At 43.0% G+C, this 27,687-nt stretch overlaps 1 protein-coding gene across 1 annotated transcript in view; it reads right to left on the minus strand.

Annotated features, from left to right (window-relative positions):
* LOC147703161 (active breakpoint cluster region-related protein-like) overlaps positions 1–27,687 on the minus strand; it is a 372,854-nt gene that overhangs the window by 170,102 nt on the left and 175,065 nt on the right. The window contains exons 14-16 of the mRNA XM_086931703.1: positions 25,344–25,421; positions 10,213–10,310; positions 8,825–8,932 (exon numbers count right to left, since the gene is read on the minus strand). Of these exons, the coding sequence (XP_086787829.1) occupies positions 8,825–8,932; positions 10,213–10,310; positions 25,344–25,421 (284 nt within the window). The remainder of the gene's footprint in view (positions 1–8,824; positions 8,933–10,212; positions 10,311–25,343; positions 25,422–27,687) is intronic.

Consider the following 27,687-nt stretch of genomic DNA (forward strand, 5'->3'; position numbering starts at 1 on the left):
TCTCGGCGTGTCTTTGCGCTCCATGGTGACGTTCGCCAAATGAGGGTGAGCACTGGACAGACTGTCTTGCACAAGGACGGGCAGGTGCACAGTCGTCAACAGGCCCCCAACAAGTCACCGAGCGCCTAAGGAGGGGCACCCTCGTTCAACAGGACACACCGGCTTGCCCCAGTCGCGTGCCGTCCCTGCCTCTCAGATTGCGTGCTAGTGCTCGCGCGCAGCCGCCGTTCACGGCTGCGCGCACCCCCCGCAGCTGAAGCAGCAGGCCTAAGGTCGCCAGTACATAGGGAGTGCTTTGCTAATTGTGCCGGTGCTTTCTGGTGCTTAGCACCGGCACTTACCTATCAGGGCCGTGTCTACTGCATGTCACATTTATTCACATGCTATTTATTACCTCACTGACTGTTGCTGTTAGTGCGCCCTCTGTCGGCTCCCAGCCGCTACAGCATTGATGCCGCCCGAGATGATTACTAAGTACCGCTGGAGCGATGAAGAAATGCTCCCGCGGTGTCACTTAACCACCAGAATCAAACTGAGCTGAAAGAATGGGTGACTTAACTGCTGGCGAGCGGGAAAAGAAAGATGAACACTGACTCACTGCCTAATAGTATGGAGACCCGGGCAGTGGTTATGTGTGTCGTGGCTGTGACCTCGCATCCTCCTCTGGAAGGAAGTGAGGACGGATATTCAAAAAGTTGCTGGACCCGACTCAAGTGAGTGGTGTGCTCTTCACGTCCTAGCATCCAGCAGCATTACCGGCAGCAGTAACGAAGCATTCTGGTGACAACCAACACGTCTGATTGCAAGTAGGTTCCATGCACACGTACACCACCACTGCCATGCGCACACGCACACCACCACTGCCATGCACACACGGACACCACCACTGCCATGCACACAAAGACACCACCACTGCCATGCACACAAAGACACCACCACTGCCATGCACACACGCACACCACCACTGCCATGCACACACGCACACCACCACTGCCATGCACACACGCACACCACCACTGCCATGCACACACGCACACCACCACTGCCATGCACACACAGACACCACCAGCTGAGTGCAGAGTGCTGAGTAGTGAGTAGTGAGTTTCCAGAGTGCAGAGTAGTGAGTGCAGAGTAGTGAGTAGTGAGTGCAGAGTAGTGAGTGCACAGTAGTGAGTAGTGAGTTTCCAGAGTGCAGAGTAGTGAGTGCAGAGTAGTGAGTGCAGAGTAGTGAGTGCAGAGTAGTGAGTGCAGAGTAGTGAGTAGTGAGTGCAGAGTAGTGAGTGCACAGTAGTGAGTAGTGAGTGCAGAGTAGTGAGTAGTGAGTGCAGAGTAGTGAGAGCAGAGTAGTGAGTAGTGAGTGCATAGTGAGTAGTGAGCGCAGAGTAGTGAGTGCACAGTAGTGAGTGCAGAGTAGTGAGTGCAGAGTAGTGAGTAGTGAGTGCAGAGTAGTGAGTAGTGAGTGCAGAGTAGTGAGTGCAGAGTAGTGAGTGCAGAGTAGTGAGTGCAGAGTAGTGAGTAGTGAGTGCACAGTAGTGAGTAGTGAGTGCAGAGTAGTGAGTAGTGAGTGCAGAGTAGTGAGTGCAGAGTAGTGAGTGCAGAGTAGTGAGTGCAGAGTAGTGAGTAGTGAGTGCAGAGTAGTGAGTGCAGAGTAGTGAGTAGTGAGTGCACAGTAGTGAGTGCACAGTAGTGAGTGCACAGTAGTGAGTGCAGAGTAGTGAGTAATGAGTGCACAGTAGTGAGTGCAGAGTAGTGAGTAATGAGTGCAGAGTAGTGAGTGCAGAGTAGTGAGTGCAGAGTAGTGAGTAATGAGTGCAGAGTAGTGAGTGCAGAGTAGTGAGTGCAGAGTAGTGAGTGCACAGTAGTGAGTGCACAGTAGTGAGTGCACAGTAGTGAGTAGTGAGTGCAAGAGTAGTGAGTGCAGAGTAGTGAGTGCAGAGTAGTGAGTGCAGAGTAGTGAGTGCACAGTAGTGAGTAGTGAGTGCACAGTAGTGAGTAGTGAGTGCAAGAGTAGTGAGTGCACAGTAGTGAGTGCAGAGTAGTGAGTAGTGAGTGCAGAGTAGTGAGTAGTGAGTGCAGAGTAGTGAGTAGTGAGTGCAGAGTAGTGAGTGCAGAGTAGTGAGTGCAGAGTAGTGAGTAGTGAGTGCAGAGTAGTGAGTAGTGAGTGCAGAGTAGTGAGTAGTGAGTGCAGAGTAGTGAGTAGTGAGTGCAGAGTAGTGAGTGCAGAGTAGTGAGTGCAGAGTAGTGCGTAGTGAGTGCAGAGTAGTGAGTGCAGAGTAGTGAGTGCAGAGTAGTGAGTGCAGAGTAGTGAGTGCAGAGTAGTGCGTAGTGAGTGCAGAGTAGTGCGTAGTGAGTGCAGAGTAGTGAGTGCAGAGTAGTGAGTAGTGAGTGCAGAGTAGTGAGTACAGAGTAGTGAGTAGTGAGTGCAGAGTAGTGAGTGCAGAGTAGTGAGTGCAGAGTAGTGAGTGCACAGTAGTGAGTAGTGAGTGCAAGAGTAGTGAGTGCAGAGTAGTGAGTGCAGAGTAGTGAGTGCACAGTAGTGAGTAGTGAGTGCACAGTAGTGAGTGCAGAGTAGTGAGTAGTGAGTGCACAGTAGTGAGTGCAGAGTAGTGAGTAGTGAGTGCAGAGTAGTGAGTAGTGAGTGCAGAGTAGTGAGTAGTGAGTGCAGAGTAGTGAGTAGTGAGTGCAGAGTAGTGAGTGCAGAGTAGTGAGTGCAGAGTAGTGAGTGCAGAGTAGTGCGTAGTGAGTGCAGAGTAGTGCGTAGTGAGTGCAGAGTAGTGCGTAGTGAGTGCAGAGTAGTGCGTAGTGAGTGCAGAGTAGTGCGTAGTGAGTGCAGAGTAGTGCGTAGTGAGTGCAGAGTAGTGAGTAGTGAGTGCAGAGTAGTGAGTGCAGAGTAGTGAGTGCAGAGTAGTGAGTACAGAGTAGTGAGTAGTGAGTGCAGAGTAGTGAGTGCAGAGTAGTGAGTGCAGAGTAGTGAGTGCAGAGTAGTGAGTGCAGAGTAGTGAGTGCAGAGTAGTGAGTGCAGAGTAGTGAGTAGTGAGTGCAGAGTAGTGAGTAGTGAGTCCAGAGTAGTGAGTAGTGAGTCCAGAGTAGTGAGTGCACAGTAGTGAGTGCACAGTAGTGAGTAGTGAGTGCAGACTAGTGAGTAGTGAGTGCAGACTAGTGAGTAGTGAGTGCAGACTAGTGAGTAGTGAGTGCAGACTAGTGAGTAGCAGAGTAGTGAGTGCAGAGTAGTGAGTGCAGAGTAGTGAGTGCAGAGTAGTGAGTGCAGAGTAGTGAGTGCAGAGTAGTGAGTGCAGAGTAGTGAGTGCAGAGTAGTGAGTGCAGAGTAGTGAGTGTAGAGTAGTGAGTGCAGAGTAGTGAGTAGTGAGTGCAGAGTAGTGAGTGCAGAGTAGTGAGTGCAGAGTAGTGAGTGCAGAGTAGTGAGTGCAGAGTAGTGAGTGCAGAGTAGTGAGTGCAGAGTAGTGAGTAGTGAGTCCAGAGTAGTGAGTCCAGAGTAGTGAGTGCAGAGTAGTGAGTAGTGAGTGCAGAGTAGTGAGTGCAGAGTAGTGAGTAGTGAGTGCAGAGTAGTGAGTGCAGAGTAGTGAGTGCAGAGTAGTGAGTGCAGAGTAGTGAGTGGTGAGTGCAGAGTAGTGAGTGCAGAGTAGTGAGTGGTGAGTGCAGAGTAGTGAGTGCAGAGTAGTGAGTGGTGAGTGCAGAGTAGTGAGTGGTGAGTGCAGAGTAGTGAGTGCAGAGTGGTGAGTGGTGAGTGCAGAGTAGTGAGTGCAGAGTGGTGAGTGCAGAGTAGTGAGTGCAGAGTAGTGAGTGCAGAGTAGTGAGTGCAGAGTAGTGAGTGCAGAGTAGTGAGTGCAGAGTAGTGAGTAGTGAGTGCAGAGTAGTGAGTGCAGAGTAGTGAGTGCAGAGTAGTGAGTGCAGAGTAGTGAGTGCAGAGTAGTGAGTAGTGAGTCCAGAGTAGTGAGTGCAGAGTAGTGAGTAGTGAGTGCAGAGTAGTGAGTAGTGAGTGCAGAGTAGTGAGTAGTGAGTGCAGAGTAGTGAGTGCAGAGTAGTGAGTGCAGAGTAGTGAGTGCAGAGTAGTGAGTGCAGAGTAGTGAGTGCAGAGTAGTGAGTGCAGAGTAGTGAGTAGTGAGTGCAGAGTAGTGAGTGCAGAGTAGTGAGTAGTGAGTGCAGAGTAGTGAGTAGTGAGTGCAGAGTAGTGAGTGCAGAGTAGTGAGTGCAGAGTAGTGAGTGCAGAGTGCAGAGTAGTGAGTGCAGAGTAGTGAGTGCAGAGTAGTGAGTGCAGAGTAGTGAGTGCAGAGTAGTGAGTAGTGAGTCCAGAGTAGTGAGTGCAGAGTAGTGAGTAGTGAGTGCAGAGTAGTGAGTAGTGAGTGCAGAGTAGTGAGTGCAGAGTAGTGAGTGCAGAGTAGTGAGTGCAGAGTAGTGAGTGCAGAGTAGTGAGTGCAGAGTAGTGAGTGCAGAGTAGTGAGTGCAGAGTAGTGAGTGCAGAGTAGTGAGTGCAGAGTAGTGAGTAGTGAGTGCAGAGTAGTGAGTAGTGAGTGCAGAGTAGTGAGTAGTGAGTGCAGAGTAGTGAGTAGTGAGTGCAGAGTAGTGAGTAGTGAGTGCAGAGTAGTGAGTGCAGAGTAGTGAGTGCAGAGTAGTGAGTGCAGAGTAGTAGGTGCAGAGTGCAGAGTAGTGAGTGCAGAGTGCAGAGTAGTGAGTGCAGAGTGCAGAGTAGTGAGTGCAGAGTGCAGAGTAGTGAGTGCAGAGTAGTGAGTGCAGAGTAGTGAGTGCAGAGTAGTGAGTGCAGAGTAGTGAGTGCAGAGTAGTGAGTGCAGAGTAGTGAGTAGTGAGTGCAGAGTAGTGAGTAGTGAGTGCAGAGTAGTGAGTAGTGAGTGCAGAGTAGTGAGTAGTGAGTGCAGAGTAGTGAGTAGTGAGTGCAGAGTAGTGAGTAGTGAGTGCAGAGTAGTGAGTGCAGAGTAGTGAGTGCAGAGTAGTGAGTGCAGAGCAGTGAGTGCAGAGCAGTGAGTGCAGAGCAGTGAGTGCGCAGGGTGAACAATTCCAATCCATACCACATAATTCCATTACACACCACATGCATACACTCCATAACACATGGCTAAAAGACATTGCCATTTACAATGCCATTAGCTCTAACTCAAATAAATCCGAGACCTATTGCATTTCCAATGCTTGTTAAATGTGTAATAAGGAAGTATTCATTTCCATGTATCTAATTATCTAAATGTGAAAAACGTGTTAAAAGAAGCCTACACTTCGCTAACCTTTCCGTGAGGTGTGCTTACTTTGACTGATATAGTTATTATTTTTAATTTGGCACAACATTTAATAGATTGTAGCTGTCGTTTAATTCCTTGTCCAGTCCCAGCTACATCCCCTGTCCATTTGTTTCTGATTTATGAATTGGCTATGCCCAACATACAATGGCCTACCAAGATACACATGCAAGAACCACCCTATCCATATCCACCAATGGCTTTATCACATCTGAGATAAAAAGAATCTGATACTACACCATCAGCCTTGAACACCAGGTTTACACTGTTGTACCTCTTCAACACCAGGCCCTACACAATTACATTTTGTATATCTTTAGTACACGTCTGTTTTATAGATCAATTTTAGTTGCCCCATTTCCCTGTCACCGTTTGCTAAGTTGTGTTTTTAGGTTCTTGATTTAGCCTTTTTTTCTGTACACTCCCTTCCCATAAATTTGAGGGAAGCTTACATTATCGTGCTTCACATGCCATGCATGTTTAAGGAAGTATGAAATGCTGTTACAATTGTCCTACCTGTTTGATGTATTTATCAAGCTTGAGGAAGCATTTCTACTACAAAAATGGAAAACTCTGGGTTGTGCCAAATTTTAATTGCATTTTATTTCCCTGTGAACACAGACCCAAAATTGAATGTGAATGCCTTCTATTGAAACGTTTAGCATGAATCAATATAAAGAACCGCTAAGATAATTTGTGAAAAAGTTATCCAGAACTTTTTAACAATTAATCCAAACTCTATGTAAAGTTATCCAAGCGGATTGATAACTCTTAGTTCCTGCACCACAGACATTAGGCATTGCAAAGTCTGACCTCTTTGTAATTGAGTTTTAACATTTGTTATGTATTTAATCCAATGTGTAGTGGATTTAAACTATTTTTACTCCTTTCACATAAAATTCAAACTGGTTTACCTATAATAGATTTTAAATAGCCAAATTACCCTAAACGTAACCAAAGCCGCCTGTACACCTTGAGTTTTATCCTTGGGCACTATGTGCCAGTTTTACTAGAGGGTATTGCAAGGACCCACCATTTTCTTTTGTCCATTGCGAATTATGGCTCTTATGTTTGGGGTTACAAAAATTGCATAGAGCTTCAAACTGTGGAAAATAAATTTTTAAGAAGCCTGCTTTCAGTCCCCCAATCTACATCTTCGTACATAATTCATGAGAAATTGGGTATTGGCTACGTGGCTGATCTAATTAAAATGTCCCCTCTTCTTAAATGGATTTCGATCTGGTGTAATCCGGAGTTAGTGTTAAATCAAGATATTATCCGAGATTGTATGGCACTAGATAGGGCTAGCAATATCCCATGGTTGAGACATGTGAATGGTATAACAAGGATGCTTGGTCGCCCAGAGGTTTTTGATAACCCTGACAGTATATGTAAAAAAGATCTGGTGTAGGCCAAGACCTTGTTCTTACGTTTAGCTTCCGCAGAAAGAGAGGCCACTGAATTATCGAAACCAACCACCCATGCTCACCAGATTTTAAAAACCTCTTATTTAATGGAACCTTATCTGGCCTTAGTTAACAATCCATATCATCGTTTTCTGTTGACAAGTTTGAGGTTTAAACTTTTACATTTTTTATTAGCCGAACCTTTGGGCTGGAGTAAGATAGAGGATCTGGGACCATGCCCTTGTGATAACTTCTCAAGGCAAGATCCCTTGCATTTTGTCATGTTTTGCGACTATTACTTGCAGATTCCCAAGCATTTTATTTTCCCAATTTTAAAGTATAAAGGTTTCCTGCAGGTTAGGCCGGCTCTTACCTAACTGCAGATGATGAATAGCCCTTGGGAAATTTTTAATATTGCCAGTTTTTTAGAAGCAGCAGTCAGAGTAAGGAAAAGAAGGTAATATGAAAAGCATGGGTTTCGACTTTTCTCTATGCACATCTATTTAATAATTTTGTAATATTCCACTTTATTTTATTTTAATTTTATTAAATTGGATATAGGTGGTATCACATTTTTAGAGTTTAAATTGACTCTCCCTTTTATAATATGCATTCTAAATGTTATTGTTGAAATTTTACACATGTATTTTATCTATGATGGATTATTGTAATTCCTAGTTCTATGTGTGGGTATTTTAACATGCTTTTATCGTTTTGAATAAACGAATAAAGTGATTTTGACTGACTGTATAACATGTCTTTTAAATGTTTTATATTGCCATCGTTTTAAGTAATCTACACAATAAACTTTGTATGGACTGAAGTTATCCAAGCTGATTAGGAAATGTGTGAAAGCAAATCTACCTTTTTTTTTAAAGTGGATGTAAATGTATAACCACAGTTATGTTTATTTGCCTAAATGTTTTTAACACAATCTACTGTTATTTATTTATTTTAACATTTGAAAACCTTGAGGATGTGGAAAATATAAAACATTCTTTGTGTCATTTAACAATCAATCGTCATTTCAGAGGTATGTATTGCTTTTTTAAAAAAAAGCCAGACTTTAAAACATTTATGTTAAATAACTCATCAGTCTTAACAAAAGTTAGAAATGCTTTGGTAATGTTAACAAACTAGTAACTATTTAAATAGTTGAGATTGTAGTAATGCAGTAATTGCTAGTAGATAAGTCTCACGATTGCTACCTTTTAACAAAAAAACAAAATAATTAGCCCTAGTGAATAGCTTTTATAAAAACAGAAGGGACTTCTTGCAAAAAAAGCAACTGAGATACTTTAAAAAACAAGTGCAACATTTTCTATTCATATTTCACTTATCTACAATATTTATATCCCAGGAAATATTTAAATGCATCTGTCTCTCTCCATTCTGTAGAGATAGATTTTGTAAATGTTTACAATAAGCTATCACTACCATGTGTCTTCTCTTCATCCTGTACTGCACACATCTTTATAATATCTCCCTTCTTGCTCTATTGTATGCTGCTCTCATACCATTCTCCACCAATCTGAGCCCATTACTGTGGAAATGATCATTCATTTTAGATGAGACTTCAACAGTTTACTACTGAAGGCGACCATTTTAAGATTTTCTCAATGCGGTGTTTTAATGTTTAAAAATTTTAATCTGATACCATTGTGGTGGGGTGGCTAGCTCTGATATGGCATACTTTGATGGGAATAATACTTGAGATGGACAGGGAGAGCTTGGCATGTAGCTGGCCTTGTCTTAGGTCTCTGGGCCTTTCATTAGCACAAGTACATGCTTTACTCCAATCATGCCCATCAAAGGTATTAACCGATATACAACTGAATGTGACACAGTCGCTTAAGTCTGTCAAATGCTGGCATCTGACATGTAACTAAAACTACCCATGTCCAACTGACCCCTTACAGGAATCATCCAGATGAAATCGACAGTACCTCTATCCATATCAGCCTTTCAAGGGTACTGACTTTACATGTAACTGATTCCTTCCCGGCACTTGCAAAGGCTGGGGTTTAATTAGTGACTGTCTGTCCCAGTGTTATCTGCCGTATATACAAATGAATCTGCCCCATCAACCTTTCAAAGGCATACGCTTGAGACCTGCCATGTGACTGACTCTGCCTCAGCAACCCTTATTACCGGTATTTCAGTCCTTCCGATGACCCTGCTTTTGCACAGTGTCTTCTCAGTTCGCTCATAGCACAGAAGGCGCAGGGCTCGTGCTCCATCCAGCTCTAACTCCAACTCCTGCATTAGAAAAAGGCATTATTTAGAGACCACAGCCTTGATAATTGTCACCTCTTCATCAAAAATGAGTGAGCACATAATCAATGATCAGAGGTCACTCCTTCAGTGAGTGGCCATTACATTAAAGATAAGTAAATAAACAAGCAACAAATAGCTACTATTCCCACTACTTCACCAATGATAAATCACCACTCCACAGAGGAGACAAGGTTAGTGGCTGACAAAAGGCCACTACATTTAAGTCTGGAATGCCACTAAAATGAAACTCTAGCATACCCTCGAGACCAATTTAGGATAATTTGAAGCTCAAACTCTGGGATCGTTTAAAGATGCATCTCCAACAACCCATCAGGAGAAAATTCTAGCATTGTCTGAAAATCCAACTTTAGGATCCTTCAAATAGAGAAATATAGCATCCTACAAAGATCTAAATCTAGCTCCACAAGAAAATACAACTCTAGTAAAGCACGAAGGTCCAAATAAAGATCCATGAAAGAATCTGAGGATGATCGACTAGAGCATCCCAGTTCATCCAGCTGTAGCCTCCTGCAAAGATCTGAATCTACCATCTACTGAATATCAGTGCATAGTCTAACATGGAAATCCAACTCTAGCATTCCATAAAGCTCAAAATACATCAGTGCATGAAGATACAACTTTAACATCATCGGAAAACCAATGTCTACTATCAGTTGAGGGCACTACTCTAACATCCAATCTACTTAAAACTCTATTATTAATTAAAGATGCAACTCCAACAATTTTTGAAGATACCATTCTAGAGTCCCAGGATGATACACCTAAGTATCATTCAATGACAGAATCCAAAGATCATGTGAGGATCCAACTCTAGAATCCCATGTGATACAACTTAACAACCAAGTGAGACTCAACTGTAGCATTCCATCAACACACAACTCTAGCCTCGTATGAGAATACAAATCAAGGATCCAAGCAGACCAAATTTAGCATCATATGAAGATATCATTCTTGCAGCTCATAAACATGCAGCTCTTACACCCATAAAGATAATATTTAGCATTGGTTGGAGATACAAATATAACATCTTATAAAGACATCATTCCAAAATTAAGTGCAAATATTTAACAGCAGAGTAAACCTCTGTCAAGTTAGTAGCCAAGAGCAGATGGTTATCTATCCTCCAATATCTCAGGGTCCAAGCTGTGACATCTGCAACTAGTAACCCCGGTTTGACCTTTTGGAGGTCAAAAGCCTTTATCATGTGTTAATTTTACATTATCTTATCGGGTGACACTCACCTCCTCCCAGTCAGTGACTGTTTCAGAAGAGAAGTCACTGCTCTCTGATTTCTTCTCAAAATATCCATATGTGTCTGACTCGAGAGAGATGTAATGAGCTTGGGAAAATAACCAAAAGGAAGACAGTGAGAATCTGAGCACACTGTACCATCCCATCAAAGGCTCTATGCCATCTACATTTTTTGGTGCTCCTGTACCAAATCTACTTCATCATTGATACAAGGTAGTACATCAACGCCATCCTCTACAGCCACTGCACCTCCCAATCCTCCACAGTCACCATTTCTACTACATCTTTGCGACCAGCTCTGCTGCACTACACATCCTGCACAGCCAGACTCGTATGTACTTACTCTGTCCTCTCCTGTGAGTACATATTTAGTCAGATGCTGGATGTAGTGCCTGTAAATGGACCCTCACTTTCACATCAGAGTGCCAGTGGATGGATGAAGCAGATAGGCAACTTTTTAGGAAAGGTAACAGGTTTTCTTCTGGTGGCACCTGCAGAAAATGGTACAGTGTGGAACGTCGCAAGTGCTGCCCTTCTAAGAACAGGCACATGCATAAGAGGTGCTCTGTGTTATAATTCCACAAAGATTTGCCCCTCTATTTTCCAACATGGCTCCATGGATCACATTTCAAATTGTAAGTTTAAAAATACAGTTGATCTCTGTTCCAATTGGCATGCCTTGATTACTTTCTAGGAAACACTTGTTGGCGATGTTGTTCCAACACTGAGATAGACCTCCTCCTTCTGGATTTGGTGCCAAGCTTGGATGCACTAGGGCTGTTCCTGTGACCACAGTTTCTTTTTCAATGCTGGAATATAGAAATGTGTTATTCAACAGAAGTGGCGCAGGACCACCCTTCGAAGGCTACAGAAGTGTGGCAGAGGAGTGAGGGACACACTTTACCAGCACATACTTTCACTCATGCATTACGTTGTAGGCTTCTGTGTCCAATGACGGGAACTGCTAGCTCTCCTGTTCATCCATAAGTGACCCCTGCTTTGTTGTGACGAGTCACATTCCTTTCTCATTCTAGATGTGGACTTACGTTCAAGATATACCCCGAATACAAACTGGGCATTGAGCATGCATCAGTTCTGCGCAGCACATTAACACAAAAGAGTTACAATAATTCTCACTTGAGGTTTATGGAGGCCTGGGGTCCACATACCACACTTGCCACGAGAAAAGGCCAGGAGGGCAGTTTCAGCCCAGAATCTTCCCTACTGTGCCCAATGGTGGTGGAGGCAATTCTCAGTTGCATGTGTTTTATGCACCGTGGCAACTACAAGCTGCTCGAGTGTCCACAGAACTTCCATACCTTTCTAAAGGAGTGGAAGGATGGTTTTGGCCTCTATCATCACTGAGATGCCCAAGTGCACCATCCCTGTGATGCCCAAGAGCAGAGGAGGGAATGACAGGAAAGTGATTTGTGATCCCCCCCCCCCCCCCAATCATGCACAAAAGAAGAGCAAAAGAGTTGTCCCATCATCATTCTTATTTTAACACACCTGTCTTGCCAAGTGCCAGGATACATTTTGGAAATTCCCTCAGTACCACCTATGGAGGGGGGGGGGTGCTTTATTCTGTAAACAACGTTTCTCAATAGAGGGATAACTGAGAGGATTCTATAGAATTTCAGTATGGATCTCCTGCCCACAAAAAATTATTTTCTTATGCAGGCATGTGAGCTCCCACCCTCTACAAAGACCCTCCAAATGATAGTGCATATTGGGCTGTAGACTTGAACCTGCTGAGATTTGTCTGAAATGAATTCTTCTCCCCTGGGAGTATTATGGGATGTCTTCCATCACCATGGATCCTGAGGCCCTGCAAATACTAAGGACAGTCTTGCCACGAAGAATTACACCAAGTGTAAGAATCATGGAATCATGCCACTCTCTTTTGGAGCTGGGGTTAAACATCAGGACTGAGAAGGTTCGACCTGCAAGTAGGTAATCTGCCATGAGAGCAGAGAAAGGATTCCCACAAACAATAAAGTGATGGAAGGTGTGCTTGAATTAATCTCAACCATCCACTCCATCATTTTGTACCCACTATGCCACTCTAGATTGAGACCAGCCATGTGCCAATCAGCCTTGGTCCATCAGAAGCTGTCAAACAAGATCCTCTACACATGGGAACACATGCAACCCTAGACTGGTTTCTGCTCACTGACGAGCCCTAACTAAGCCAAAACCAGTCTGCAGTTAATTGTGTTCCTATCTGGAAAGGACCTGGCCTGGCAATTCGGACTTAACTGTTCCTATTGGAGCAAAAACAAATCTAATTTGCATATGTTTAATTCTCGTTTGAGGTGGCAAGGTGGCCAAAAAAGATGGACTGGGATGCAGCCTGAGTGATTCGCAGTGGCTGAGATTAATTTGAGCATTATAGGTATTACAATTGTTCCCCGCAGTGCAACGCCCTGAATGCAATGTGCATTCCCATATATGGGTCTTGTACCCACTGTGCCAAGGGACTAAAGCTAGGCCTCACTCACCAGTCTAAATAGGGCAAAACCAGTTTGGATTTGCTTGTGTTCCAGCTTAAGGAGGAAGGGGCATTGCAGTTCAGGCTGGATTGTTCAAATGAGACCAGGACCATTAGACTAGGACCAAAGATTTTTTTATTTCCTGATCCTCCCATTCCAGCTTCTGTTTATTCAAAAAATGCGATTTCACCCATTTTAGATCCGTTTTCTTGATCCCTTCCAGGGCATTATAAATGTCTGGATGCCCTAGTTTAGTGAACATACCCTTGACATACGACAACCGCTGGACATTACTGGCTTTATCTAAAACAACACAGTCCCTTAAAATCTGGTGGTTCAACGTTAATTCTGGGTTAAGCCAAGTTTTTATCCAGCAGACCAATGGAGCCAATCTCACCAAGTCAGTCACGTAACCCATCCCCAGTTCCTGATGAATAGCGAAAGTTGGGGTTGATTGGGGGACAGACAGGAGGGAGTGTAAAATGTATTTTCAGCCATCTAAACCCCTTTTGAAAGTGTATCATCCTTACCCTGACTAGGAATAAGGGTCCCTACTTGGCCAAAGGTGCAAACTATTGCCAACTAGAGATTCCCATTTCTAACAGAGTCCATGTGGGTCTTTCCATGTTCCCAGTTCAGGACACTCTCAGATCAGCTTGAATGGTTAGGTAACATCCCCACAACCCCGTCCTCTACAGAAAATCATCCTTGTTTATCCTGCTAAAGCATCCATGCATTGCCTCCGTTGCATGTCTAGATATCCTCTTAGACTGGGGCCGTTGCTCCTGGAACCCACAACATAGTTGCACATGATGAAGGCCAAGTGCAACAAATCCTCATATAGTGCTTGGAGTGTAAGCACTCAACAATCTTAACGACCTGCCCCTACACTGCTTCTAGAGCTACAATACATATTGGCTCACGGACCAAAAATGAAAACTAAAATGAGCAACATTGGCAAACCGTTATGATCTGCTTGTATATAACCAATAATACAGCTCTTAACTGTAACAGAGAAACAAACACAGTTTTCCCTTCTTTTCTTTGCTAGAACCACACATTTAGGGCTGAACTGCTATATTCTAAAGAGAATCAGATTGTGCCTATTATGATTGAAAGAGGGGCATAGTTATCATTAAAGCACAGGCACATTGAATCCAGGAAGCTGAGGTTCCAATTCATTCCAAATATGGCTACTACTAAACTGACTGGTGGGTTAAGTGCTCAATTTATCATGATTGCCTGTGAAGAGTGGAAAAGTGCTATGTGAAGTGAAATATTGTGGTAAAAATGTCTCTAGGAGATGCCCTTTTAAAGTTTTAATGGAAGGGTCCTAGGACATAGGTAAAAACATCGTCGGGATATGTACGAAGTTTTTAAATGTACCTCTATATCCCTGTGAAAGCGTAGGTCTACTAGTTTCAGCCTTCAGGTGTGCTCCAGAGGCTTTCTTCAGGACCAAATCTAAGTGTGTTACCAAAAAAAGAAATATAAGGCCACTCTAGTGTAGATATCAGCATTCGCCCTAAAGTGCGCTGTGAGTGAGGTGGGATCTTGTTACTTACAGATCCTGTACCTGTAAAAGAAAAATACACGGTGACATTTCCATTTATTTAGACATATCATGCGTGTTTTACTTAAATAGCGCTCATCCATGCGAATAATACTGGGCATAGGGAAACTGTAAATATGGCATCATGCATGTGACATGGTGAGTGCATGCATGATAGCTATGTGAAAAATAACCAAGCGTGGCTACAATGTGCCCGGGTGGTGCATATTTAAATGCAAATCAGCGATAAAGGCACCTCAAGTCTGTTATTAGATTATGCGTGTTAAGCAATGGTGGAAAATTTGTAAGGTTCAAATGTTTCGCGCTATGGCACATTGGTGAGGAATAAAATTATGTATCTAGTGGTTGCGCGTGATTTTGTTCCAGAGAACACATTCAACACAGAAAGACGGACGGGACGCACTTACTCACGACATGAAAAGCAGCCTCACTTTGACTCTGTTTGAAAAACGCCACATGGATCCCATCATACAATGCTATAGTCAATTCGGATCCTGAAAAGGAGTGGAAAGCCGAGACAACTGTTGCGGTAATGAAATTCCTTGCATCGCGGCTCCTGCGTATTGAAAACAAGCGCTTGTACTCATGTTTGTCTGGGGCTAGATATCATTGTAACCTACATTGTGGACAGGATCCCGCCGTTATGCGGTATGTGGAGAGTCTTACTGTTACTATTAGGAGGACGGAGGGAGTGGTCACGTCCCCACATCTTCACGTGATCGGGAGCCCCAACATCCCTCAAGAACTAGAGTGCTCTGTATTGTGTTCCATGGAACGTTGTCATTGAGGCCATTGGTGTGAGTTGAGAGCCTATAAACCCAACGTTGCTCTTTTTCCAAAAGTAGGTCTGGCAGGTTTCCAGTTTGTGCATCTAGTTGTTCAATGACCATCCAGGTCATGTCATTGGTGGTGTGCCCTGCAGTTACGAAATGTTCGGTTAGTTTCGTGGTATTCCGATTACATCGGATGTTGCTCCTATGTTCGCATATCCTGGTCTTTATCTTCCGGCTGGTCATGCCCACGTATCTGAGTTGACACAATACAGAGAAAATAATCACTTTTCAGTATACACTAGTGATATAGGTGCTAGGTGCTAGTTGATAGGCCCACTTAGATGACAGACCTATCTAAAAGATCCCATATACACATGCTATATTACTCTGCAAGATTAAATCTCCTAATGATACGTACGTCCGAGGTGGAACTCTTACTAAGAATTCACAATAATCTTTCTCTAATCACCACCATTCCCTATGGTTCTGATTATGCCTTAAGATTTTTTACTAGGTACCTAATGGTATGACAGTCACTGCACAGGGGCTAACGCTGCCCTAATGTCGTTTGTAATTACTCCATAGCCCTGCATATCACGATCTCAATAATGTTGTTTTGTTTGGCTTGGGCTGTGTTAAATTAGTCGGGCCGCTGATCTCTCAGGCGGCACGTGGGGGGCTGTGGCACACATTGGAGAGTCTGCGCCTGGGACTTTGGAACTGAGGACTGTGGGTGTTTCTGTGCAGGACATCATAGGGGAGAAGCGCTATCGCTGGACCTCAAGCGAATTAAACTTGGAAACTGGGTATGAGTCTGAGTCCAAGCTACGGACTGTCAAAGTTTGTTATTGTTACTGTTTATTCCCTGAAAAGGGGGGCTAAATTACAGATGCTGGAAGGGTGTCGCTACATATATGCAGCAGGAGGAGACAAGACTCAGCTTAAGCTCTAGTTTACTACAATAGGAGGGGAGTGTTTTAAGAGCCCTAAGTAGCTTATATAAGCTGTTTTACTGTGGGTTAGAGGTAATTGAACCAGCTTTTGGTACTTATGATTCCCCCTCTTCTCCCCCTCTCTTCACTTCTTTAGTTTCCTTGCCCTCTCTCAATAAACCTGATGTGTGGTGGACCAGCTTTTGCCTGTCTCAGGGCCGCTAGAGTGGTTGGTGAGTCGTTTCCACTGCTCCGAGCCCACTGAGCCAATTCCTTGTTACCAGATATCCTTAGGAAAGGTCTATACACATTATGCGTGCTGTTTATCAGTAAGCGTAAGGAGAACAAGTTGGCCTCCTACAGAGGATTGTGCTGATCCCCTAGTTTTTTGGAAACCTCGCTGCTTAGACATATGCAATCACCTTTAGAGGTTAAGGAGGATGAGCTTAGGTATAATCCAGCACACAGGAGAGGAGTTAGGTCCATGGAGTTAGCTCCTCAGCAGTGTGGGGGGAAGATTCAGCCATTTAAAAAGGGCCTTTTGGGGCAACAGAATTATAGTTCTGGTATTCTGGCCGGTTCAACCCCTGCCGGTGAGGCTATTCAGGGCAAAAGATACCAATTAAGATCAAGTACCTTCTTAGGGAAAGATGTTTCTCAGTGTCAATCTATACCCCCTAGCAGAGTCCTTAACAAGCCAAAAACTCAGGAGTCGGCCTGATAAGGCCGGCAAGGAGGGCAAACTGACTCCTATTAAGGAGAGGAAGAAGAAATCTACTCAGCGTCCAGCTAGGGGGACCCCGTCTTTATGGTCTTACTTTAAATTGAACATGCAGGGTAACAAGGAAGTTGAGAAGCAGGGAGCAGCCCTGGTCCAGAACATCAAGCCACAAAGAGTGGCCGGTTTCACACCAATTAGGTTTGCAGTTCTTTCTGAGGCCAGTCCTTCAGCTGGGAGAGATATGGATCTGAGCGGTAGGGACAAGAGGAATGAAATTCCTGACAGGGGCCAGGCGATCACAACACACGGTTCAGACTTAATTCAGGAGATGCTGGCACAGTTGAAATAAAGGAGCGTTTTTCCACTTCTGCAGTAAACCAGAAAAAGATCCAAGACACATGTACTAATCTAGAGGAAAGCATTGCTGCATTAACGCATCGTATGGAGGAGATGGAGAATAAGATGGGTGAGCTTACGTTAGATGTGAAAGGGAATACCTTAGAATTAAGTAGGCTAAAGGAAAGAGAGAGAAACCTTTCTGAAAGACTGGAGAGACTTGTAAATAACTCCAGAAGGAACAACATGAGGATTCTGGATTTAGCAGAAGGTCTGGAGGGGATAACAGTAGGGCTTTTGTTATTGATATTCTGACTAAAGCATTTCCCCAGGTTGCCTCGAAGCCTGTCTGGGAGGCCGAGATTCGTAAGAAACCAAGGAAAATCTTGGTGTATATCCAATCGTATTCCCTGAAGGAACAACTACTTGGGGCTGCGTTGAAGTTCAAATCTATTCAGCTACAAGGTTCAACTTGTAGAATAAGATCTGATATCTGTTGTATCACTGAGGATAGAAGATGGGAACTTGGCAAGCGGATAGACTCACTAAAAGAATTAGGCGCGCAAGTCCAATTCAGATTTCCTGCCTTCCTGAAAGTCATGCTTGATAATAAGATGTATAATTTTAGATCACCAGAAGAGGTGGACAATTTTTTGTTACATAAAAATCAGCAGCTAAATGAAAGTGAAGCATGGGGATCAGTGAAGGGAGTTCAGCAGAAAAGATTCCTTTTTTCTTTTGAGGTTAGTGGGCCTGGACCCAAATTGGCAGAATGTATTTGCCAAGGAACAGTCAGGGAGGGTTCCCTAGGGTGGAATGGGAGGGTGATGGGGTGTTACACGTGTGTGGGTGGGGGGTGGGGAGCATTGGAAAAAAAAAGATATCCTTCATATGACTTAATTTTTATCTGTAGATTCAGTCTGGGGAAGAACAAGGATTATGAAAGGGGGTAGACCTGGGGAAGCGTCCCTTGAGGTTCTAATTAGGAATTAGGAGAAGGCAGCGTCTGGTTTTGCAATGTCTTAAAGATAATCCGGCTAAGATTCTTATGCTTCAAGAGACACACCTGCTACAGTCAGAATGTAGGGCTTTGTTTGAGAAGCTAAGATGGGTGGGGAAGGTAATAGCCTCTGACCAATAATGTTGTTCAAAGGGAGTAGTTATAATTATTAAAATAAATGCAGAAGTGGAGCTTATTAAGTCACAGATAGATAATAGAGGAAGGTGGGCAATAGCGGAGGTGAGGTGCCACGGTATTAAATATACTCTAGCCAATCAATATGGCCCTAACGAGGATGATATTGACCCTTTGAATAACTTTTGTTCAGCCGTGGTGAATTTTGAAGCCCCCTTAATTTTAGGAGGTGATTTTAATGTTCTGCTTGATAATAGCCTATTAGATCCTCCCCCAGAACACAAATTGTGGTGCCCCGCGTAAAAGCGTATTTAGCAACGATGTTAACATTTTTTAACCTCTGTGATGTTTGGACGAAAAAAATGGGAGAGGTGAGAGAATATTCTTTCTATAGTAAAAAGAACCATCACTACTCAAGAATTGATTACATATTTATTGATCTCTCTGAATTAGATTCAGTAAGATTAATTAGATATCAGCCGATCCACATCTCAGATCATGGTGCTATGGTGTTAAAACTGGATCTTCCTTCAGGGCATATCTTGAGGAGGTGGACCTTGAACAGAAGATTTCTTTTGCAACCTTCAACCCCTGAGTTACTAAAGAAAGAGACAACTACTTTTTTCCAACACTATCTGGAGTTGGCCCCTCTTCACATAGTGTGGGACAACTTTAAGGCTTGGCTTAGGGGGTCTTTAAAGGGGGCAGTTATCGTCTGGGCTAGATTGGAAAAAAGCGAGATTGAAGATCTATAAAAGCAGCTAGAGTCGGCAGAGACAGCCCTATAAAAAGGGGAAGATGCCCGTGGTGGAGAAAAAACCCTTGCAGCTAGGGTAGAGGATCTACAGATGAGGTTTAGGCTCAAAACCAAAAATGCTCCAAAAGTGGGAGGCAAGCAAGATGAGTGATTTTGATCAGGGGGAGATCTGTGGCAAATTACTTGCTATGAAAAGTAGATCTGATAGGTCCAGTAACTTTATTAATAAGATCAAGTTAGGAGCCAAAGTGGTGGAGGAAAAATGGGATATTGAGAAAGCATTTGTGGAGTTTTTTCAAGGCTTGTACAGGGAGGAGATATCAGTTGAGGATGAGGTTATTGATCAGTGGCTGTCTCAACAACAACTACCAAAACTGGATCTAGTGAGCCAAGCAATCTTGACCCAAGATATAGAGGAGTGTGAAATACTTGTAATTTGAAATAAACCCAAGAAAGGGAGAGCAGTAAGTCCAGATGCAATCCCAATAGAGGTTTATGCGTTAATATCTGATGAAATAATTCCGATCTGGTTGAGGTTGTATAATAAGATCCTCAGAGGGAACTCTCCACTGCCAGATTCCTGGAATGAGAATGTCATAACGCTAATCCTGAAGCCGGGCATTGACCAAACTCAGTTTCAATCTTATCTCCCTATATCACTACTAAACTGTGATTATAAGATCTTGGCTCAATAAGATAGTGGGGTCAATTATTCATCAAGACCAAAAGGAGTTTCCACCGGGTAGGCAGATGCTGGACCTGGTGTATACCTTAATAGGCTCAGTTGACTTGGCAACAACATTAGGGGTCCCCCTTTCTATTATTACGGTTGATGCTGCAAAAGCTTTTGACCAAGTTAATTGGCATTACCTTAATAACACTCTAAAGGCTTTTGGTTTTGGAGTCAACTTTAGGGAAGTTCTTAAAAATATATATAATTCTCCCCGGGCACATATCTTGGTTAATGGTAATCTCACTGCAGCGGCCCCGATACAGCGTTGGACAAGGCAAGGGTGCCTATTATCACCCATCCTCTTTGATCTGTACATCGAGCCCCTGGCTAGGAGTTTAAGGCAGAATGACAATATCACTCCTTTCAAAATCAATGGGTTTACCAGGAAGATTGCATTATATGCAGACAATCTTATTTTATTTTCCTCTAACGTTAATCCTACGTTATCTGAGCTAATGGCTGAAGTACAATCTTTTGGGGAAGTGTCAGGTTATCAAGTTAACAGTGATAAAACCGAGATCATAGCTTGGAATACCCCAGCACAGGGTGTCAGGCTCTCTAAAGAACTAAAGTACTTGGAAGTGATAGTAACCCAGGATGTAGGAAAGATCCCCAAAACAAACTGAGATAAAGTCTCGAGGGAGGTGGAGCTTTTACTGAAGAGATGGAAGATTCTACCTTTATCCTATTACGGGAGAGCTAATTTGATTAAAATGTGTGTTCTTCCCAAATTTGCCTACTTTTTAAATAATATTCCCCTGGAATTCGACAAAACTGCTCTTCTGAAGATACAGGGTAAGATCTCCTTGTTTATAAGGGCAAGTAAAGGGATTAGGCTATCCTGAAAGAAGGTCAGGCGAAAGCTGGTTTAGGTTGGTTTGGATCTGCCGGACCATCTGTTGTATTGTTTGGCATATCAATTAAAAAACTGCAGGATGCTACTTTTGGAACCAGATAGCTCCCTGATTGGTAGTGTGTTTAAAGCCATGCTTTCAGATATGGATGAGGTAGGTTTTATGTACAAATTTGGACCCCCCAAATACTTTGAAAAGATCAGGCTTAAGACTCTATATATGACGGCTAAGCTATGGACTGAGTGTCGAGCTGGTTTAGGATTGCCGTATTATAGTGATTGGGCTCCAGTGTAGGACTCTCCAGGAACTCCGGAATGCCTTATAGACACTGTATCTCAGCCATTAAAAGAGGCTGAAGTCCTACATTGGAAGAATATAATGGATGGGAACACCTGTCATCCTTGGGAAGTTTGGTGGAACCTTACTAGTGGAGCTCTTCCTAGATTTAAATTGTACCAAATCTCTTCATGGTGTAAAAGCCTAAGTAGGTTAATTCCCGAGGATACCTCCATGGAAGATGAGCTGCAAGATCCAACAGTTAAAAACAAGAAAGTAGGCCGGTGGTACCAGCATCTTCTTGTGGCAGCAGATAAGAAAATGGAGTGCCCATAACTGGTCTGGGGGAAGTGCTTGCCGAGTGAAGACCTGGAAATGTTATGGCAAGTATCTTTGGAAATTTTATATCCACTAATTAAATCTGCTGCACTCAGGCACATTTTTTTTCACACTGCACAGGATATACTGGTTGCCCTTGAAGCATGCCAAAATAAGGGGAGGTGGAGAGGCTAACTGCACGAGATGTTGAGTTCCGAATGCGGATGATGTTCACATTTTTGCGGCTTGCCCCCTGATTCAAGAGTTTTGGGGCAGTGTGGGTAAGACCTTGTCTGATGTGTTGGGCATGGAGGTTGAGGTAAGCCCCTCTATTATTATTTTTGGTATTATATTGAAACCTGATGGTTTGTTGGGGTTCTCGAGCCTGAGAGTAAATTGGTATTCTACCTTGTCCTTTTTGCAAGAAGGGAGATCTGTAAGCTTTGGCCCCAGGCCTTCCCCCCAACCTGGAGAGCCTGGTGGAATGCGGTACGATATTTTAGAGACTTGGATCAAAAGGTCAATCAGAATGGGGGTAGCGCAGATGTGGGGTTGTTTTCGAACCTGTTAGATGGCACTGTTGGTTCTTAATCTATTTGTACTATCCAATGATTAGACCTCTTGGCCAGCTCCCGATGAGTGAGGTGGCTGGGTTCCACATAAACACCATCAGCTGAGTCTATACCCTTTAGATAAAAATGACAAGGGTGGTACAGATTGAGAGGTTGTTGCATCCACACACCGCATACTGGAGGATCCGGTCCACAACGTAGGTTACAATGATATCTAGCCCCAGACAAACGTGAGTACAAGTGCCCGTTTTCAATACGCAGGAGCCGCGATGTTAGGAATTTCATTACCACAACAGTTGTCTCAGCTTTCCACTCCTTTTCAGGGTCTGAATTGGGTATAGCATTGTATGATGGGATCCATGTGGCGTTTTTCAAACAGAGTCAAGTGAGGCTGCTTATCACTAGTGTATACTGAAAAGTGATTATTTTCTCTGTATTGTGTCAACTCAGATACGTGGGCATGACCAGCCGGAAGATAAAGACCAGAATATGCAAACATAGGAGCAACATCCAATGTAATCGGAATACCACAAAACTAACCGAACATTTCGTAACTGCAGGACACACCACCAATGACATGACCTAAACTGGAAACCTGCAAAACCTACTTTTGGAAAAAGAGCAACGTTGGGTTTATAGGCTCTCAACTCACACCAATGGCCTCAATGACAATGTTCCATGGAACACAATACAGAGCACTCTAGTTCTTGAGGGATGTTGGGGCTTCCGATCACGTGAAGATGTGGGGACGTGACCACTCCCTCCGTCCTCCTAATAGTAACAGTAAGACTCTCCACATACGGCATAACGGCGGGATCCGGTGCACAATGTAGGTTACAATGATATCTAGCCCCAGACAAACGTGAGTACAAGCGCTCATTTTCAATACGCAGGAGCCGCGATGCAAGGAATTTCATTACCGCAACAGTTGTCTCGGCTTTCCACTCCTTTTCAGGATCCGAATTGGGTATAGCATTGTATGATGGGATCCATGTGGCGTTTTTCAAACAGAGTCAAAGTGAGGCTGCTTTTCATGCCGTGACTCAGTGCGTCCCGTCCGTCTTTCTGTTTTGAATGTGTTCTCTGGAACAAAATCACGCGCAACCACTAGATACTTAATTTTAATCCTCACCAATGTGCCATAACGCGAAACATTTGAACCTTACAAATATTCCGCCATTGCTTAACGAGCATAATCTAATAACAGACTTGAGGTGCTTTTATCGCTTATTTGCATTTAAATGTGCACCACCCGGGCACATTGTAGCCACGCTTGGTTATTTTTCAGATAGCCATCATGTATGCACTCACCATGTCACATGCATGATGCCATCTTTACAGTTTTCCTAGCAATATGCCCACTACTCTTCGCATGGAGGAGCGCTATTTAAGTAAGACACGCATGATATGTCTAAATAAATGGAAATGTTGCAGTGCATTTTTATTTTACAGGTACTCCTCGTACAGGATCTGAAAGTAACAAGATCCCACCACACTCACAGCGCACTTTAGGGCATGTGCTGATATCTACACTAGAGTGGCCTTATAATTCCTTTTTTGGCCACACACTTACATTTGGCCCTGAAGAAAGCCTCTTGAGCACACCTGAAGGCTGAAACTAGTAGAACTACGCTTTCACAGGGATATAGAAGTGCATTTTAAAACCTTATACATATCCAGACGATGTTTTTACCTATGTCCTAAGACCCTTCCTTTAAAACTTTGAAAAGGGCATCTCCTAGAGACATTTTTATCATATAATTTCACTTCACATAGCACTTTTTCACTCTTCACACAATAACCAGCTCTGCTGTAGTTTAGGCGTTGAAGCACAGCTGGATTGCACTCAGTAATCCAGCTGGGCCCCGATGATGAAGTATGCCACCTACTAGGTAGTTGGGTGAGGGGTTTCCTAAAACAACCATTTGTTGTTTGCGCTCCCCGAAGAAGGTACAGGTCATGAACTATGACCAAAAAACCTACTAAGGACTTGTCCACATTGTTTGTTTGCATTAACGTATTTGTGCAACACTTCAAGCAGTAACACAGTGACAGCACCACAAAAATACTCCACACCAGGTTACAAAAATTGATTAAGATTTTATAAATAAAACAAGACCAAAACAACAAAAATCTAATATGTAGAGGTCAAGTTATTAGTGTTTAAAGATTAAAGTGAAAAATAACGCTTAGAAGCAATAAGTGCCTATAGGGTTATCGGCTCGTGCCGGACCGGGGCAAAGTCAAGAGTTCAGGTCGACCGCAATGGAGCACGGGCCAGATACTGGAGCCATGCAATGTTCGCTGAGAAAATTACTTTGTTCCCGGTCACAATGCAAGTTCCCAGTGCAATGCTCCAGTTCTGCTCCTGCAACAGCAGCTCTGCGTCGATTCTGCTCATGCAGCAGAAGATGCATCGGTTCCACTGGAGCAAGCACCTGGATCAACTTCCAATTGACCAGGCAAAGTGTCTGCTCCCTTCTCCCATCCTACAGAGGAGGACCCATCAGGATGTGGATTGCCACTCAGTCACGCCTAAGCTCCCTTTGTGTGTGGCTGTCTAAAGGAAAGGCACAAAGTCCAGCTGTCACCCACCCCAGACGTGTATTGGAGACAGCATGCAGACACACAGGGTTAAGAACTGAAAAATGCCATCTTTTTAAACTGCCATTTCTAAAAGGGCAATGATAACTTCAACTTTACCAGTATACGATTTATCATTACCATTCCAATGATATGAAACATGACAGATCTACTCCTTCTCAATCAGGAATGACAGCTTATAAGTGCATAAGGAATTCTCAATGTTAACCTATGAGAGGGGTAAGCCTCACAGTGGTGGGAAATGAATGTGGTTGTTTTTCACTACCAGGACAAGTGAAACTTAAAAGTACATGTCCTAACTTCTGATTACACAGCACGCTGCTCTATGGACTAACTAGTGTCTTCCTTACCTGTGACATGTATCTAATAACATGGGAGTCTAAGGCTTGGCAAGGAGTTTCAAATGCAAAGTCGAAATGGCAGTGTAAACTGCACATACAGGCCCCACAGTGGCAGGCCTGAGATATCTTTAAAGTGCTTCTTATGCTGGTGGCACAATCAGTGCTGTAGACCCACTACTTCAGGTATTTCCTTGCATGAAAAGAGTCAACCAAGATACCAGCAAACCACATTTTGTGCTAAAAGTATTGTTTTTCTGAATTTCCACTAAATTTCACGAATAAATAACACAATCTCATAAACCCCTAATTAGGACCCATGGCACCACTGGCTGGAAATTATTTTGCACGTGAGCTGTAAGTATTTTCTATTGAACTAATGAAGACGTACGTAAATAGGGGGAACCGCCTCGTGGAGAATGTTACAAAGAAACAAGGACCTTGGAATTAGGTGATTTCTCTAGAGAACATATTTCTAGGCTCAAGAATCTGTCACATAGACCTCAGAGGGAACATGTCAGTCGGGCCAAAGCCAGCAAAGTCAATCATTCCTTCCCATAATTCCTTTTCCATTCACAAACACACAACTCATGCAAATGAAAGTAGGATAAAGGAAGGGATTCTTGTTGCTCCACCCACAGCCCCTGTGTAAGAGAAAAAATTGCCATAAGCATGAGTTTTTTTTAAACAAAAGTAAAGAATCTTACCAGCCGAACTCGTGAGGTTCTTGATTGAGTGAACAGCAACGATCAGTGTTCCACACAGCAAGAAACATGGATTGCTGCCTGATGTGAGGAATTAAGAAGACAGAGATGTCATGAAAAGTAGAATATAGGCACTCTGAAACCCTTCCCTCACTTCCAGCCAAGGTGGAGCAGACCTGCCACAGTTGCCTTTCCGTTACCTCATTGCTCACCTCCGGTGCCCACACAGTACATGGTTTGAGAACTCTAACTCCATCCCTGAGAGTGCTTTCAGGCTCAAAAGCAAATGGCAGATGCAAGCGCGAATCAAAATGACGTCACAGACGTGCTTGAAGAAGATAAGCTTATATGGGCCATTTGTATGAAGCAAAATTGCATTCGCGAATGCAATTTTGCCAAATGGTATGTATTAAGGCAAAATAAGGAATCACAAAATTTGTGATTCCGTATTTTGCGATAGCATTTAATGAATCACAAATTTTGCGATTCCTTAAATGCAATGTAAGAATGCAATGTAAGAAGCACCAAAAAAGTGCAATTTGGCTTAAGGAATCGCAAATTACCACCAACTTCAAGTTGGTGGTAATTTGCGATTTCTTTGAAAAATGCACTTTTTTGCATTTTTCAAAGTGCAATGTGAAGCACATACATGCCCTTAGGGCATGTATGTGCACCACATGTGCACCCATGCTTATTTCAGGGGTGCATCAGGGTGTCCTTTTGACACCCTGCACCCTTGAAATTATTCTCAATTTGCGATTCTCAAATTGTGTATCGCAAATTGAGAATAACTTCCCATTCATTCCTATGGGCCTCCTGGCCCATAGAATGAATGGGAAAGTATTCCTTAATTGAGATTCGCAATTTGCTAATCGCAATTAAAGAATATTAAGAGATCGCTAAAAAATTGCCATTTTTTACATACATCCCTATTTGCAATTCTCAAATAGCGATTTCTAAAAAATTTCTATTTGGGAATTGCAAATCAGGATGTTGATACATATGGCCCTATGTCTTTTGAGCTTGCCCAGGCAAAATATTGCCTCACCCATACCTGGAGAGGCTGTTTCACCCAAAATATTGTGACGTTTTCTCCCCGCACTGGTCATTGCATGAAAAATAAGCTTTATAAAATAGAAGTGATATATAAAGTAGAAGTGCGCATGTTAAAAGATATCTTTTTTGGTCTGTTGGTCTGACACAGTTCTTCCTTTCTGTGTTGTGCAATATATGTTTTTATATGGTTGTACGTACTAGGAGCCACATGCATCATTCAAAATACCAGTCGCAAAGGGGTAGATTCTCAGAATCTGCCCCTCTGCAACCAGTATTTTTGCATTTAGAATGCATCGTCCCAAATGCAAAAATCGCAATTTAAGTAAACGCTAAATTTGCGATTACTTAAATTGCAATTGCATTTGGGGAATCACAAATTGCGATTCCCTAAATGCAATGCATTAACCCAAAAGAATTTGTGATTTTACAATTAAGAAAATCAAATTACCATACATTCAAACTTGAAGGTAATTTGCGAGAACTTTGAAAAATGCACAAAAGTGCATTTTTCAAAGTTCCATGTTGCACACATACATGCCCTTGGGGCATGTGTGTGTGTGCAACTTGTGGTAACATGGCAATTTCAGGGATGTATCAGGTTGTCCCTTTGGCACCCTTGCACAGTTGAAATTGGATGTGTAATTTGCGAGAACCTATTTGGTACTCGCAAATTGCGCAGGCAATTCCCATTCATTCATATGGGCCATTACACCCATAGGAATGAATTGGAAGCACTTCCTTAATTGCGATTCGCAATTTGCGAGTCGTAATTAAGGAATGTGTAGCAATCACAATTGTTTTTGTGATTCCTACATGCATAAGCAATTGTGATTCCTAAATTGCGCTTCCTTAATAATCGCAATTTAGAAATTGCAATTACAAAGTTTGATGCATGTGGCTCTAGGTTTTAATTATTGCTTTATCGGATTAAAGTGTGTATATATATATATAAATATATATATATATATATATATATATATATATATATATATATATATATATATATATATATATATATATATATATATATATATATATATATATATATATATATATATATATATATATATATAAAGGAAAGAACTGGCTGTCCCCTAAAAATGGTTTCTTTAAGTGTAGTTCCTGCCGGGCCTGCACATTTGGGGTTAACACTACTACCTACACCACCCCATTTGAAAAAAACACCGGTTCCCCTCAGGGCCCATTTCACGTGTCGTACAGAGAACGCAGTATATGTGCTGCAGTGTACTTGCAATCTAATGTACGTGGGAAGCACGAAACACCCAGCCCA

Source organism: Lissotriton vulgaris, chromosome 7 (assembly GCF_964263255.1).
Source record: "Lissotriton vulgaris chromosome 7, aLisVul1.2, whole genome shotgun sequence".
Taxonomy (NCBI): Eukaryota; Metazoa; Chordata; class Amphibia; order Caudata; family Salamandridae; genus Lissotriton; species Lissotriton vulgaris.